Source organism: Rhinoderma darwinii, chromosome 7, assembly GCF_050947455.1.
Source record: "Rhinoderma darwinii isolate aRhiDar2 chromosome 7, aRhiDar2.hap1, whole genome shotgun sequence".
In the NCBI taxonomy this organism is placed as follows: Eukaryota; Metazoa; Chordata; class Amphibia; order Anura; family Rhinodermatidae; genus Rhinoderma; species Rhinoderma darwinii.
In genome coordinates, this window is record NC_134693.1 from 22,820,064 (window position 1) to 22,837,982 (window position 17,919).

General features: G+C 39.7%; 2 protein-coding genes across 2 annotated transcripts in view; both read right to left on the bottom strand.

The window, feature by feature from the left end:
* LOC142657685 (calcium-activated chloride channel regulator 1-like) overlaps nucleotides 1-17,919 on the bottom strand; it is a 1,094,600-nt gene that overhangs the window by 776,591 nt on the left and 300,090 nt on the right. The gene's annotated exons all lie outside the window — the stretch shown is intronic.
* TRABD2B (TraB domain containing 2B) overlaps nucleotides 1-17,919 on the bottom strand; it is a 208,279-nt gene that overhangs the window by 21,310 nt on the left and 169,050 nt on the right. The window contains exon 6 of the mRNA XM_075832962.1: nucleotides 5,137-5,388. Coding sequence (XP_075689077.1) covers nucleotides 5,137-5,388 — 252 coding nt within the window. The remainder of the gene's footprint in view (nucleotides 1-5,136; nucleotides 5,389-17,919) is intronic.

Below are 17,919 nucleotides of genomic sequence, written 5' to 3' on the forward strand. Positions count from 1 at the left end.
TTTTTGGAATGGAGGTTCCAAAAAATGCTGTAAACTTTGTCTCACCCATAACAAAGCAGCTCTTGTCTACATGACGTTACAATATCTGTTTACTCTGGACAAACAATTTTGGACAACAGAAAAAAAAAACTACTGACTGGACAATGCCTATTGTATAAATAAACAGAGTTGTGTCCCCTGTGAAAAAGGGGTTAATTAAGGACATCTAGGAGGTGCTGATCATCTGGAGTACAGGAATGGCTGCGGTGCAAACACGGGCAGACATTATTTATACTGCACCAGACAGGCCAAGCGAGAGCTAACCAGACTTGTCAACACACAGCTGCCATGGCACAACACAAGAAAACTAATTGCACATGTAATTGCTATGTGTCTTCCGTTTTGAGGAGAGAAGGTTTCTTCCTGTGATCCCCTAAGGAAATGCAATGGTTTCCGGGTTTACATTATTTGCAAGTGCCGCTGACATGGAACATGAGGTCTTAATATTTTTTGAAAGGTGAACTTTTATATATTATAAGTAGTTCTCTTGAGGTGTTCAAGTAGAGAGTCTTAGATGGCCAGTTGATAATACCACCATTAATCCAGACAATTACCAAGATCAGTCAACAATTGTACAACTTGGCCACACACGTTGGTCGCCATGTTGCCCTCATTTGGCACTAGTATACAGGTATTAACTCTATAGCAACGTGAAAAAGACTGCAGGTACTAATATAATTATACTATCTAATAAGGCTGTGGTGTTTTATTTCAGCAGACATATCAGAATTAAAAGTTAGCCTAGAGTACTGCCACCCCTGAAACCAAAAAAGGCATTTATCCATGATTGAGTTGAATAGGCAACTATTATGTAACTATGACGATGAAGTAGAAATGGTCTCAAATGACTCAACTTCATTCAACGTATTCAACTTATGAATGAACCGCTTCCCTAGTATCTTGGTCACTCAAAGTCCTAAAGACAACACTGACAAGACACCCACAGAAAAAGCATTTAAAGAGGGGCACCTCAACTATGATTGGACTTGTTCCTCTTCGCTATGGACAATTTGGACATGTGCTGGGCTTCCCTGTCTAGAGGTATGGCAACAACGGAAGGTAGAAGTGGTTTGAGACATTCGTACTACCCAATGATTAATAGTTTGGTCCCATTATTTGCAAAGGTGTGTGTGACCTTAATATGTTGGGGTCATTGCATAGTAATGAATGGGACTCATAAAAATTTTATGGAAATCTGAATGGGACATACACATTTAATTTAATTGCTAGGGTGGAAGGGCTGACGTGCATGTATTCATGGTTGGGGTTGACATTTCTACCTATTGGGTCTTTCCTGATTTACATGATAGGTCACAGAGTTTTTCTTTGGACTATTCATAATTTCACTTTGTACCATTTGTGTTTTTAACTCTCGTACTGTACGTTCTTGGTGCTTTGCTTGGCTTACATGTGTTTATATTTTTTCCATCTGATCTCTAACACGTGGGCTTCTATGACTCTCAGTGAGTTCAGTTGCCATCTAAAGTGGGGGCAAATCAGAAAAATTGCAGAAAAAGATGATGATAGAAACTATTTTGCAAGGATTTTCCACTGTAATACTAAAAAGGAAAATGTTGGACTTCAAAAAAAAAACTATAGCTGAAAGCACTTTTGCCAAATGGAAACTATTACCCTCATCGTAGTTCTCATCTGATAAATAGATTATATGATGAGAGGAAGTTTTGTTATGAGAAGAAAAAGAGTCAAAAGATCAGAATTTGTTACATAACATGGCAAAAGATTGTCGAGAGTTTGACAGATGAATCCTAGTGGTATAATTCATTAAATATGAAGAACGAAAACATCTGATCTGTAAAACAAAAAGCTACTGGCGTGATATAAAAGATGTAACCTTATGCTCTAAAGAAAAATACGGTGTAGAAAAATGTATCGCCTCCTTTTTATTTAAAATGTTTTAACTCGTATTCAAGATGGCGGCTTCTAGGACAAGAATAGCACCCATTGATCTAATATTGTACAGATATTAGGTGATTCCAGAATTTTGACTCACCCTGTATATATATATATGTTATCATAGAAAGTATACCAAAACAGCACTAAGGCAAAGCAAACATATTGACCACACAACTGTTCACATTAAATGGGTTCCGTGGTATTCTGCCGTTTCCTTAAAAAGGCTCATGCATATAATTGGGTGTTGTCCATTAGGTCGGGTTCACACGTAGCATAAATACCGTGGATTTTCCGCAACGGATTTCATTGCAGAAAATCCACAGCGTATTACAGTAGAAATAATGTAGATGAGATTTGAACAAATCTCATCCACACGCTGCGTAAAAAAAAACCACCAAAAAAAAAGCGTTCATAAATTGACCTGCGATTCATTATTCTTTGATCCGCAGCATGTCCATTTATACTGCGGAATCACTGGTTTTCTGTTGCGATTTTTGCGGTGGAAAAGCTGCGATTCCACCACAAAATCGCAACTCAGAAAAAAAAAGTCTATACTTACCCACATATCTATGCTCCTGTGTCCAGGCCGACCTCCAAGGACATTTCATCCCATGTGACTGCTGTAGCCAATCAAAGGGATGCCTCGCCACGGCTACGGGTAAGTATAGAGGTTTGTTTTTTTTTATGTGCCGTTTTCCGCAAAATAAATTCTGGCTGAAAAACGGCACCACAATTTGGTTCCGCCCTAGTTGAACATATCCTCACAGTTCTGCACCAGTTCCAGGAGCTGTAATACATTGGTAATGTTATGCTATGGCGGTATACATGCTCCATGTGACGGCATTTGCGCATTCCGAGTTTTTCTTGGACGCACTCTGTGTGCTGCTATGTGAAAAAAATAATGTGGAAAAACTCCATTAGATGCCATATTTGTGCCGATTTTCCCCCACGGAATTTTATTTTAATGGATTTAGGTAAAAAACTATGTACGCATACAGTACAAGTATCATTTTCCTCCCATAAACTACAAACTAGTTTGTAAAGACTTTGGAACCCATACGGTACCTGTACAGAACAATGTCTATGGCTTATAGGGAGGTATATAGATGTCATATAGAACCTGTATGGAATACCATGCGGAAACATATGGTCAAATATATACGGTACCAAACGGAATTCCACGCGTTCCGTTAGCGCATCTGTACAAAGTGCAGATTGGTACAGATTTTTTATATGGTCATGTACATAAGGAAGGGAATTTAGTTTATAAACTTCAAACTTCACAATAAGCAGCTATATGAAATTCTTCTTTCTTTGTACAGGAAATATACTATTTTATATCATTGTCACTTCTTTCTTGAGTCAGAAACATGTTAAATCCTATTCCTAACACAAGAATGTGCAAAGCAACTCGCATAATACTTTTTCTTTAAGGACTAAAGCATCTTAGCCAGATTTTGAAAAAGTTGATGTTGAAAATGTAAAGCGTCAAATCCGCCATATGGCAAGGAATGAGCTCACCGCAAACTCCCGGTTAGAGTCGTGCCGTCTGGCTTTCAAGAGGAAATTATTTTCCTATGTTAATGAAAAGGTATCGCATTCCATCTCTATGTTATGGAAACAGATCTGATTCATACAGGAACATTTACCTTTCAGATGCAGTCAGAGGAAATTAAATGTTTAGTTGTAATGGCAACATTTAGATATTTTCAATGAAGTAAAAAACATGGTGTGATTAAATGACATAACAGAGGCACAAGTTATCTCAAGAGCCAAGAAGTCAATTTCTAAGACTTCAATTAGAGATTACTTTATAATAAAGGTGGCAGAAGTATTTTCAAAAACACTAACGAAAGCAAAGTTAATAATATAGATCAAAGTTCTTCTTAAAGTGCCCATGCAATCTTCAATTTCATAGCTGATGGTGAACACTTGATGAAATTACATCATCAACAACTGACCTCGAAGGATCGCTTTAAAGCATAACATCAATTGTGGCTAGTAGGCGCAAACTTGGAGGATGGGGGTCAAATTGGCCACCACCACAAGAGGAACTTGCACTTAGAAAACATACCATCTATTGTGGTTGCAGATCCTATGAAGCCAAACTGACCCGGAGCTACCCTCTCCGCCTTAGTTGCATAAGTATCTCTATTTTATTTACTGTATGACCACAGGTAGCCCCTATTCAGCTATGTATGAGGTCATCTTCCAACTGTACAACTCGACTGCAACAGAACTGGTCAAGATCTGTCCACCTGTCTGATCAGGCCCTCAAAGGATATGGTCAAAATGTACATTTACAAGTACCAGGACAGTGATTCCTAATTCTTTCTTCCTTGTCGATCGATCCTGGTCACTAAAGCCAAAGATTAAACCATCCACAGTAGACCCACTATGGGTCAAACTATGATCACAACATTAACCAAATGATCCCTGAAGCATTCGGGGACCTCATTCAAAATACCAAATTCAAGTTTTTATCCCAATCAAAATCTACTCACCCTCTAATTTTTCATATATACATAAAAGTTTGTATATTAGTAGGTGCATAGTATACAAATATTTTAAAGAAAACCCTGCAGATATGCCATGTAGATGACGGTCTACCAAGTGTCCATCATAAACAGTAAATTTAAGAATGTTTTCACCCGCATCTTTTAAGAATTATGTTGACACTTCACCGAATCCCACTAAATGAAGGAGGAAACTTCTACGTTTTATCAAAACTTTTGCATCCTTCTTTATTTTAACAAAACACTTCCATATTGAGTCTTAAGACAATATCTATTACTTCATCAACAATTCAAGTTAGATTGGTAGACTTGTATCAACAACCTATTCCTGACATCCCATGGTCTCTGACAGGAGATTTATGCCCACCCACCGAAGTGTCCACAACACATTCAAGAATATCATTTGCCTCCTTTGGTGGTCTCTCACGAGAACATCTTCCTCAACCACAACTCCCTCAAGGTGCTACCCCTTCTACGAAACTTCCTTCATTGTATGCAGCAGTATCATCTGTATTGTAAAAATTAAGACTTCTACACTGAATATGAGACCATTTCCAAAAACATGAGAAATCTCTGAGGATATACAGATTCATGAAGAATGAACTTGGATGTCAAAACTTTGCTGCATTGACTTCCCCGTTTAATGGAATGCAGAAGCGTTACAAACCTGTCATCCATCCTGACCCAGAGGTCATTAAATTGCCGCCTGCGTTGGTTTCTATGGTGTTTCCTGTGCCAGTTGTTCTGTTTTCCAAACTCTTCTAATTGACTAATACTGTCTGGTAGAAGGAGGTGCGGTGGCAGCATTTCATCATCAGGCTCTTCAGGGAAGGATGATGTGGATGGCATATGGTCGAAATACTTCAATGAAGGGGTATCTGTCACCTGATCTTCAATGGGGTTTAGATCTGATTTTGAGCTAAAATAGAAATAAAGTGTTTAAAATAAGATAAATACAAGTACTTTTCACAAGACCATAATTATTAACATTAGAAGTAGTTCAGTGTATAGGAAAGTTCCCATATTAATTTGTTGCATTGAGTGGTATTCAATATCCATAATAAATCTGTAGTGCATTTAACATGTGACCATAATACATACTTAAAGGGGTTGTCCAGGATTAGGAAAAAGTCTGCCCCCCCCCAGAAACAGCACCACTCTTGTCAACGGGCTGTGTCTGGTATTGCAAGTAGGCCCCATATACTAGAATGATTAGCATATATTCTTCACTGAGGACCATTGTGTTATTTTGGCTTTGTAATATTTTGCTATTGTTATATATATATATATACACATACAGTGAAGGAAATAAGTATTTGATCCCTTGCTGATTTTGTAAGTTTGCCCACTGTCAAAGACATGAACAGTCTAGAATTTTTAGGCTAGGTTAATTTTACCAGTGAGAGATAGATTATATAAAAAAAAAAAAGAAAATCACATTGTCAAAATTATATATATTTATTTGCATTGTGCACAGAGAAATAAGTATTTGATCCCCTACCAACCATTAAGAGCTCAGCCTCCTCCAGACCAGTTACATGCTCCAAATCAACTTGGTGCCTGCATTAAAGACAGCTGTCTTACATGGTCACCTGTATAAAAGACTCCTGTCCACAGACTCAATTAATCAGTCTGACTCTAACCTCTACAACATGGGCAAGACCAAAGAGCTTTCTAGGGATGTCAGGGACAAGATCATAGACCTGCACAAGGCTGGAATGGGCTACAAAACCATAAGTAAGACGCTGGGTGAGAAGGAGACAACTGTTGGCGCAATAGTAAGAAAATGGAAGACATACAAAATGACTGTCAATCGACATTGATCTGGGGCTCCATGCAAAATCTCACCTCGTGGGGTATCCTTGATCCTGAGGAAGGTGAGAGCTCAGCCGAAAACTACACGGGGGGAACTTGTTAATGATCTCAAGGCAGCTGGGACCACAGTCACCAAGAAAACCATTGGTAACACATTATGCCGTAATGGATTAAAATCCTGCAGTGCCCGCAAGGTCCCCCTGCTCAAGAAGGCACATGTACAGGCCCATCTGAAGTTTGCAAATGAACATCTGGATGATTCTGAGAGTGATTGGGAGAAGGTGCTGTGGTCAGATGAGACTAAAATTTAGCTCTTTGGCATTAACTCAACTCGCCGTGTTTGGAGGAAGAGAAATGCTGCCTATGACCCAAAGAACACCGTCCCCACTGTCAAGCATGGAGGTGGAAACATTATGTTTTGGGGGTGTTTCTCTGCTAAGGGCACAGGACTACTTCACCGCATCAATGGGAGAATGGATGGAGCCATGTACCGTCAAATCCTGAGTGACAACCTCCTTCCCTCCACCAGGACATTAAAAATGGCTCGTGGCTGGGTCTTCCAGCACGACAATGACCCGAAACATACAGCCAAGGCAACAAAGGAGTGGCTCAAAAAGAAGCACATTAAGGTCATGGAGTGGCCTAGCCAGTCTCCAGACCTTAATCCCATCGAAAACTTATGGAGGGAGCTGAAGATCCGAGTTGCCAAGCGACAGCCTCGAAATCTTACTGATTTACAGATGATCTGCAAAGAGGAGTGGGCCTAAATTCCATCTAACATGTGTGCAAACCTCATCATCAACTACAAGAAACGTCTGACTGCTGTGCTTGCCAACAAGGGTTTTGCCACCAAGTATTAAGTCTTGTTGGCCAAAGGGATCAAATACTTATTTCTCTGAGCACAATGCAAATAAATATATATAATTTTGACAATGTGATTTTCTTTTTTTTTTTTTATATAATCTATCTCTCACTGGTAAAATTAACCTAGCCTAAAAATTCTAGACTGTTCATGTCTTTGACAGTGGGCAAACTTACAAAATCAGTAAGGGATCAAATACTTATTTCCTTCACTGTATGTGGAAAGCGATGTCAGGGAATTCCAGAGTCTCGGAGCAGAGCCGATACTAGCGGCTCTGTGTCCCGCGGGCCGCAGATGACAGCCCCAGGGGCCGCAAGCGGCCCGCGGGCCGCGTGCTTGAGACCCCTGCTCTAGACCAATTTTACTGAACGTGGGTTCCCTGGATGCCTGCGGTTCCTTGAACCCAAATACTGCAGAAGAGCTGCCACCTTTACAGTAAAGACGAAAAATTTATATCAACGTGATGATGGTTGCTTGGCATGGGGCAAACAAAACAGAAACAAAATACAGTGCTGGGCAAAAAAAATGCATACAGCTTTAAACACCCCCTACAACAGGCTTCTTTGATGTAGGAATGAGAGTAGGGGATACCCTGGGAGTGTAAGCTGCTCTAGACCTGCAGCGTAAGTTTGAGTCTGGAATTCTATGGTTATCATGAATTTTGAGGCAAATTTTAAATTTTGAACTGCCAGTATTGTTTTGCCATTTTTTTTCATGTTTTTGCAGCGTTTTTTCCCGCGACTTTTGAATCGAATGCAAAAATCGTGAGCAAAAGACGCCACAAAAAAATGATCAAAACGAGCGCTGCAGGTTTTTTCTGTCTCCTATTGATATCAATGGGAGGTCAGAGGTGGAAACTGCTCCAGGATAGAACATGCCGCTTTTTTCTGTGAGCAGCAAAAGCCAACTGGGAAAAAAACGCCTCTGCCTCCCAATGAAATCAATGGGGTTTGATTCCGACGCAGTTTCTGCATCAAAATCAGCGCCAGAAAGCTCTACGTGAGATGATCATAATGGCTCACGCACATGGCCATGGCCCGTGGTTACAGGCAAGGACGGCTGCGGAGTGTCATCCCTGGGCCGTCCGCAGTCATGGACCGTGTACATACAAGATGTGCATTGACTAAGTAGCCCGGACTGCAAATGCGGATCTTAAAATGACTTGTCCTATTTTTTGCTGTCCAGGCTCCTGGAAAATGCACGTACCGTGGAAACCATTGCCTCAGAATAGCTGATTTTGCCAGGGGAAGACTCAGATGGCTATGCAATAGTAGTAGTATTACATGGCCGGCTTGAGTCCACTAGAGTAAAAGCTGTTGCTTGTCAGCAGCTCTCAGATCTGTCTCATAGATGGGGGTCCAGAGTGGAGGACACCCCTCTTTTACAGTAATATGTTCTAGTAGAGCATATGGACAAGAGTTGTCCTGATTAGACAGCCCTATCCATATAAATTATTAGGGTATATGAAACTCAGAGAAGGTGGTCCCTCGCTCGGCATTCCCCTCTATGAACCAGAACGGAGAGCAGCTTTGGCTTGAGCCGTCCATGTATTACATGGTCCGCCATTTATCTGAATGGCTGCCATGTAATACTAAATTTCTGGCTAAATGTTTGGCTGGCCGCGACTTCCTCCCCTAAAATGAGTTATTTGCCAGGGCTGCCGATGCAATCAGCTGATCGCCATAGCATCTCCAATCTGAAAGGATTTGTCTCTATTGGTAGGGTATTTGGAGTAATCTTTTTTTGTTCATGTAAATGATTGCCCTCATGAGACAACCCCTTAAACTATTGAAAACTATTACTTATTGATACTTTCATTACTTTCTTGTCCTTATTGCTTTAGAACATTGCAAGGTAAAGTTTGTTAGTTTGTGCATCATTGTTTAGAAATAACTAAAATAAGGATTCAAAGGCTCCATATCCGTTTCTTCATATAAACTTATCATAATTCCCCTGTAAACCTCAGTACAGTAATAAGTTTATTTTCTACTACGTTTTGGAAAAAAAAATTAAATAAATATTTGTACAAAAACACTTTCTAAATTTGGAACACAGCAGATGTTAGAAAGACGGATCCCAATCAAATCAAAGAAACAAAGACTCTTTAAATGTATTCTGTAAACAACCCCATGAAATGACCGGTATTGGTACAGTCTATGGAGCTTCCATTCCTCCAAGACAGTAGATTAAGTCTCAGGGGGTGCAGCTCACACAGTAGAGGAATTCAAATGGTTACAATTACCACCCAGTCATGGTTGGTAGACGAGGTTCACATAAACGTGATGCTTAGCTTAGACAGCTCCCTCTTCACACATACATAAATAGTTTGAGAATCGAGATGAGTGAAACACGTATTTACATTATAGACTGAGCAGGACCAGGGCAAGACAGTAAAATTGACTTAATGAGTGACATCAATTTGCAAAAATGTTCTTTCGTGACAACTTAGTGCTCGAGTTTGAAAACATTTGCTACGGGTATTTATGTAAATGGACAGGCTGTCTGGAATACTGTACTTAGAGGCTGTGATTTTATCGGACCTACGGCTGGTGCATATTATGGACTTTCTAACAGCTCCGGGTGAAAAGCCTTTGAAATCACAAAAAATAGAAAAGTGTTGTCATGAAAGAGAAACATAAAAGAAAGCATGAAAGCATAAAAAGTGTTTTGTTTTTGGGTGGAGGGTCTTCTGACTACCATCGGACTTCATTTTAAGCCTCACTAGTCTATTGCATAATTGACTATTACAATAAAACTCTATTAATCCAGTTGGTCTAGAGTTCACTAAAAAGACCAAAAGACCATTATTACCTGTGATTCCCCCCAATGACCCCTAATTTTCAGGGTCCAAAAAGCAGAGATAAAAAAGCAGGAGTATTGGCTTGGCAACTGAACCAACGCTCAAAGCTACTGAGCCAATAACTTGGTCAACATTGGGAAATAATTTAAGTACTTTGGAGTGGTTGGAGAAGACCTTCCACTGTGATTGTGACTTAGGAGCAGCTGACTCATAACATAGTCTTTAATCTATGAGTTTATGTTTATCATGGATGTATATGATATGGTTCTAGGCTCTATTATAGTCATGGTATCATCCCCAGCCAGGTATTTTTTTTATTTTTTTTTAAGTATGTTCTTAGTACAGAGGACCTGATCATGGCTACCATAATTAGGGTGGCATTGGCCAATAGGTCCATACTGGAATACTTGTGGGACCTTTAAATATGTTATTATATATGTAAACCTGAGTGAGTTTCTTCTTGTATGTAGTGCTATGTAGTTCATACCTATATAATTTGGCAAATTTATGAGATTATAGAAAGGCTGATGAGTGACTTACTAATGAGATTCTAATGAAGTGAAGGTAGTAATAGAGATAGAAAGAGATCGATTCGGGCTAAAAGATTTACTTTGACAGATTAAGTCTAAAAAGTTATCTGCAACCTAATGGAACAGCTGATTGTAACTGGGTCCCAATGCCCTGGTAGCCCATAGGCAAGAGACTATACAAAAGTATGATTAATTTTTTCAAAGTATATAGGGTGTGATATACATCCCGTATTGGTGCATGTGAAGTAACATGTGTTTATGTGGAGGGCTCAGGCGACTTTTTAAGCTAAGCTTCCTCTGATAGAACCAAGAATCACGAGATCGACCATAAAGTCTATTCATGCATATAAAGAGGCGACTCATCATTGGGCTTCAGTGTTATATATATATATATATATATATATATATGTATATGTATTTTGATATGCTTTGCAAAGTTAATGATATAACCAATGATATCAGGGCAGCTGTAGCCCACACAGCTCTTTCACTGTACACAAGCATGTTTGGGAAATCTTATTACTTAACAATGATGGCGGTGATTTGTGGAACTAAAAGACTTCAGATTAAGAAGAGCCTCCTGGGCAGCACAGCTGGCAATCATTGTTATGCTTTGTAAAGTTGTCTCGCTGAAAAAGGGGATCTTAGCACAGAAGAATGCTGACTGACGGCAACGTTTCCCAAGTGGTCCCCCTACAGAAGTAAATAAAAAAGATCAGGGCCAAGTTTGGAGTCTACTCACATTATCCACAGCATAATATAATATATCTGGGGAAGGAATACATCATTACATTGTTCCTTGTTTCTGTGAGTTTCTAAATAACGGCAAGTTGAATGTAGACTCAATATTAGTGACCAGCTTTGGCTTACAGCTAAACAATAGTAAGACTCCATGTTTGGACAGCCGGGTTGAAGATATAGATCCTCGTCTGATATTTCACTTAATGCTGCCTTATATGTTTAATCTGTCATTGAAAAATCTAAGAATAATCCTGGTTTTCAAAGAAATTCTAAATGAAGATGCATTAATTTAGATGAAAATAATGTGTTACCATCTACTTTTTCCTAACGGTTTTTCCCAGTTCTGCTATTCAGCAGTGAAGGACAAAAAATACAACTCGTATTAGTTTGTCTCTATGAAGCTCACAATCTAGAATCAATTTCATAGGAAAACAGTAAACATAAGTATTTTTTGGAATTTGACCGAAATCCACCGAAAGATATAGAAAATCCATTGAGCTGGTCATATACCCAAAAGTGTAGCATAACTTTCCTTCATCTGAAAGGTACTAATTGACCTTAAGGAGATACATCTGGTGTAGGGAGTCTTACAGGCAATGCTCCCTGGGAAAATTATGCAAATTATCTCTCCTCAAGAAGAAAGAATACTTTACTCTCTCATGCCACCTGTGGCACTAGAGCAGTGATCCGCAACCTTTTATACCTCGTGAGCCACGTTTAATTTTGAGTGATCGCTGGGAGCCACATTTAAGTAAAAAAATGTAAAGAAACACAAAATAATGAAATTTCAATTTACAGGTAAATTTTTCAATTTGAAATTAACACACTGGTTTTCTACCGCCCAAACCGGCACTATTCTGTGGATAGGATATGTCTGTAATATATTTCATGTAAATTTCATATTGTAGCAAGAACATATGGTTATATCTCAGGGTTCCTATGGCGGGCCACACAGCTGGAGGTTGTGAGCCACTGAATGGGGACCACTGCCCTAGAGCCTTTTTTTTTCCTTCTTGAGGATAACGAATTTGAATGCTTTATCTGGGTCAAATACTTAGTTCCCTGCCCTAGTCCTGTATCTAAATAGTCGGGTTTAGACAATGTGGCTTGTTGGCACCCGACCTGGCACCCAGTTCCATCCTAGCTACGCCCCTGTACAATTCCATGGACACCCATAGCTATAGGGCTGCAAGTGCTAACCATTGATCTACTTAACGATATGTATTGCAAAGTTTGTATGTAGATGGGGCGGCTTATATGTATTATTTATGTCATTTTTTATGGTATCAGCCAGACTGCACTTTATGTTGACATATTGCATATGGTTGATGGTTGTACAAATAAATACCTTTGCTCATGAGACACTGGACAAAGCTGATAGTGGGACAGCTGTGCGGCCATTCATTCACTTTTATCCCATTGTGCCAACTTCTGCACTGAAGGAGCTTTTGTGTCCCTCAAAAGCGGTATTTACAAAACCTGACAAATCTATACATCCTGTTGAACTTTTTCCCTCTGGAAACATGTGCAGAGTAAAATAAATAAAAGATTTAATCTTACGGCACAGATTGTATTCTTTTCAGGGGGCTTGCTGTGGAAATTGGTTCCCCCCAAAGCTTAATAGTCTTTGCCGCATTGGGACACTGTGTAAAGTAAATGTGTTTGTTTTTCTTCTTTTTGTTTTGTGATATTAACAAGATACTGTGTGTATTGTTGATCTCATGGACATGCATTTCAGGTTTAAAAAAAAAAAAGTTTTGAAGATCTTTGTATTAGATCACATTGACCAAACGATGATAGTTCTCGTATCATCTATGCAAGAAGGATTTTGCTTTTTCAAAAATGATAGTAAATTACAAATCTCAAAAGATGGAGTTAAGAATTAGTGAGCAGTTCAAAGCATATTTCCCATGGTTACACAGAGACCTGGCCATAGACATCTGCCGAAAGCTCATAAGGGCGGTCAAAACGGTCTACAGGTGGTCAAAACGGTCTACAGGTGGTCAAAACGGTCTACAGGTGGTCAAAACGGTCTACAGGTCTATAGATAAAAATTGATCTATTGATCATAGGTGAAAAAGGTGGTGTCCGAGGTGTCTGCCAACTCTTCCCCCCCTAACTCCCAATATACATGTATAGTCACATTTAGTTGAGATAAACCATTAAAGCTGGCCATACACTAGAGATTTTGGATGGCCAAATAGGCAGATTTAAGCCACTTTCTGCCAACCGGCCACACTTTTTTATGACATGAACAAGCATGACAGGTGCCGACCAACAACAGATATCTGTGAAAAAGTGAATCTGCCGTGTTGGATATTTTTTGGTCGTTGTTGGGTGTAGTTTTGTAAAGTCGTCCATACCAAAGGCCAGATCTACATCCTATTAATAAATGCCTAAACCAAGCCACAGACCAAGGCAGAGATCAATGTGTGATTTGTCCTTTTAACTTATGGTGTTGTCACCCAGAACGTCAACCTTCACAGACCGACCGTGAATGACGAGTTGTTCAGAAAACGGCCATCTGAAATCCCTAATGTATGGCTAGCTTAAGGTTATGTGAGGGATTGATGGAGGTACTTGCCAGCCAAGACCCCTCTTTTAGATGTCAAGATTCATCTGTACATGGGCGGCTTTATTGCTGCCACCTATTAACTGTGTAAACCATTCTCCTTTTCATGACAATCATTAATAGGTTTTCACAACTCTGGTTAAAAACGACTTGGTCTCCCTATATTTACATTGAAACCAGCTTTTCTTCTTCATCCACCATGACCCTTATTAAGCTCTGTTCTCTCTCTTCATCTCCTGTTCATAATGGGAACATATATGAAATGGTCTCTGGACATTGTCCTTCCTCCACATCTGCAGTAGAAGAATGAGCTTCTTCTAGTTGGGATTGCCATGCAACCATGGAGAGGTTTGAGAGCTGAACCTACAGCAATGTATCATGGTCTTAAATTTCGGGACCACAAAAAAGGCTGCTAGAGGTAACCTAGTGTATATGTTTTCATATGTTCCTGGGGAAAAGTGATTCTCAAGATAACCATTTACAGTCTATACTTGTCTCTTTGGGTTTGGGGCAGCCTGAGTGATCAGACTGAAAGGTCTGAAAGCAACTGAAGGGGCCCACAGTCCTTCCTACACCCCACTGGAGGTCCAGTGCTCAACCCTTGCTTGTAGCTTCACTGGCAGATGTTGAACCTCAGCGAATCATTTCACATACAATAATCACATTGTTGGCAACAGTGACTATACTTGTCCAAGCCCAGGGCAACCTCAGTCTGACCTTGCTTTAAATTGACTATATGGGACTGTGGATGGAAGAAATTTACACCGAAAGCTAGGAGGTCATTACAAGTCACGATCATTTAGCACCAAAGCAACTGGGAATAAAGATGTGCACATCTTGTTCTGCTCTATCCCCTCTAGTTGTAGTGACCTCAACATAAAGGCGGTAATAAACCAAGACAAATGTCCTGCTGAAATCTTAATATAACACAGAATGTGCATGCTAAAGCCACGGATTACAACTGCAAGGAATGGGTCAAGGAGTCTATTTCCCCTTAGTATTACAAGATTCTGTGAAAAGTAAAATAAACATTTTCTACTGTAAACCTTATAGCAAAAAAATTCTATGAGTTTTCTTCTGCTCTTTTCTTTAATTAAGAAAATTTCCTCTGGCTTAAAACAGAAACAATCGTGCCAAATTTAATTCAGAGCCTTCGTTTGGGCCAAGTTACACACCAATGAAAATTGAAAGTTGTAATTAAAGTTTATACAGTTTGCGGTAGCTCGGCAATGATTGGTGTTTTAAGTCGCTGCTTTGTATGAGCATAGTCATTTGATAACTTTCGCCAAGATCTGCTGCTGTTGCTCTTCCAATGAACACACTGTGACAATGCTTCCATTGTACGCTATGTAAAAAACAGTAAACTGTGCTAATGGCACACGATTATAAAGAAATAATAAATTTCACCATATATATATATATATATATATATATATACACGTATATATATATATATATACATATATATATATATATATACATATATATATATATATATATATATATATATATATATATATATACACACATATATATATATATATATATATATATATATATATATATATATATATATATATATATTTATATAATGTACAGGTGACCGCAATGCATGTTGACTTGTTTTTAAAAATATCTTGAGAGTATGATGTCATCACTTAGAAGGAATGGAAGTTGATGTCATCACTTTTGGAAAACCTGTCATCAGGACAGTTGCCCATCAGTTTTTAGTGAATGTCCTATCAAAGCTAATGGGTGCAAATGACTGAATGAATGACCACCAAAAGTGTCTGGGCGTACCTACATCCCTGACTCCTAAAACACAGGACTTTTCGCTGCTACTGGAAAGATTGCCATATGACCCTTCTTGGCTTTATTGTGGAGCTGAGACAGATTATCACACCAGCAAATGTTTAAGACTACAACCGCCTCTTATAGTACGTCTATTTTCCTTCATGGGCATCAGTTTGCTGAACCAGTTGTGTGACAAGAAACACACCCCAACCTGGTAAATAATTTAAGAAATTGAGATTACATTTATGTTTAGATTAAATTGTTATAATCTCTAATCAAGGAAACATTAAAGAGGATTGCCCATCAGGGACATCCACAGGATATGCCATAAATGTCAGATAGATGGGCACATCTGGGACCTGCATCTATCTCTAGAACGGGGCCCACTAAACCCTGTTCTACCTTTTTCGGTTCCCGCTGCCTCCCGGGCCACTTCCTGATTACATGGTCAGAAATGACGAAAACAGCGTAGATCGCGCGCTACACTGCTTTCATAACTGCCATTAACTTCTATGGGAGTTACGGAAACAGCGCAGCTCAGCGAGTTACACTGTTTTCCTGATTATATGGCCGGAAATTAGAAAGTGGCAGCGGGAACCGAGAAAGGCGGAACGGGGTTTAGGGAGCCCTGTTCTAGAGGTGGAACCCGCATCTATCTGACATTTATGGCATATCCCTGATGGGGAACCCCCTTTAAGGTCCATATTTATTTCCATATCACAATTTTTGAGCGTTATTTGTATTCCGCAGATGGACCATGAATGTAACATTATGTGATAACTGGAGTTCTAGTTTAAGGTATTTTTTCTATTATAGAAAGTGTGAATATGTTAAGCTATGTCATTACTGTCTGATCGATGGGGGTCTTACACCTGGGATCCCCACTAATCCTGAGAATTAATGGGCCGCAGTCCCTTCACAGTTTTTCTCTCCACATCGGCATTCCCGGCCACCAGTGAACCGCAACACAGCCCCGTTCAAAATAACAAATCTTCATGGACAAAGACACTTATAATATGTGAACGATAAGTTTAATATGTGCTTTACAATATTAGCATGATATACAAGTCAGTGAGCGGAGCCCTGAGATTTGAAAGAATCTCACAACTCCTTCGGCATTTCTATGGTACGCTTGCCAGTTACGTAGCGCCTGCAGTGGTAATAGGGGTCTTGTGTTGCAGATTTATCCATCGCAGCTATAGTGGTGCTGCTTTCCAAGTCTCGGGATTCTCTGTCTTGCAGGCCAAGCATTCTCTAGTGATTTAAGCCTGTACAACATAAGCATACGTTTAACTGCTTGATTTATCCGCCAACTAAACACTTGGCTGTGAGCTTCTGGATGCTTATTAATCAATGTGTAATGAATCTTGTATTCTTCAAGTTAGCAGTTGTTGAAAACATGACCTGGCATATCCAAATATGTGACCATTTACTGACAGTGTTTCAATACATAATTGTAAAAATACAAACCGCTGGACTGAATTATAAACTTTCGATCTTGGAATCTCGGATGGCATTGTGATTATAAGTGGGTTTCATAAAAGAGTATCCGGCATACCAATTTTGAAACAAAGGTATTTTTATTTTGTTTTTGTTTTTAATGCCAGTGGCAGAGTGCGACGTTTCGGTCTAAGTGACCTTCATCAGGCACTGAGCCGTGCTGGAAAACTGCATAGACGAGCGCTAGTGGTGCTGATAGCGGCTGGCCGCTGTGTCATGGTGATTGTAAGTGGGTTCATCTTATTTTCTTCTCCCCCACCTTCTCACCTCTGGGGAACTTCATCATTCTAGCGCAGCTCGTACAAGGTCCTGACGCCGAGCAGTGTCAGGGCCTTACATTTAATGTAGCCCTTCAACGTCATCAGTGCTGCATCACATAGAACGTCCTGAAGCTGCCCAGCGTCATTACGTTGTATGAGACACGCTGGAGTGATGAGCGAGACGGAGGGGAGAAGAGGAGCCGAGAGGTGAATATAATTTTTTTTATTTTTTTTTAATTACTTTTATTTGATCTATTTAACTGTCCAATGGGAGGGGGGGTATTGTGATTGGGGGAGTCAAGGTACGAGGCACTTTTGCCTCTACCTTGCTAAGCCCCTAGAGTGAAATCTACGTCATCTAGGAGCTAGACTTCCACTATAATTTACACCAGTTCTCTGGGGTAAATTTTAATTGCTTTGTTGGGCTGCAGTGGCCACACTCTCTTTCCATAAGGCCACTCTCTTTTTCCAAAACATTGGTCAGGGTGTCGCAAAAGGCCAAAAGTTGCAGTTAGCACAGCAAATTGCAACTTTTGGGAATTTTTATTACACCAGAAAGGTTGAAAAAATACCCCC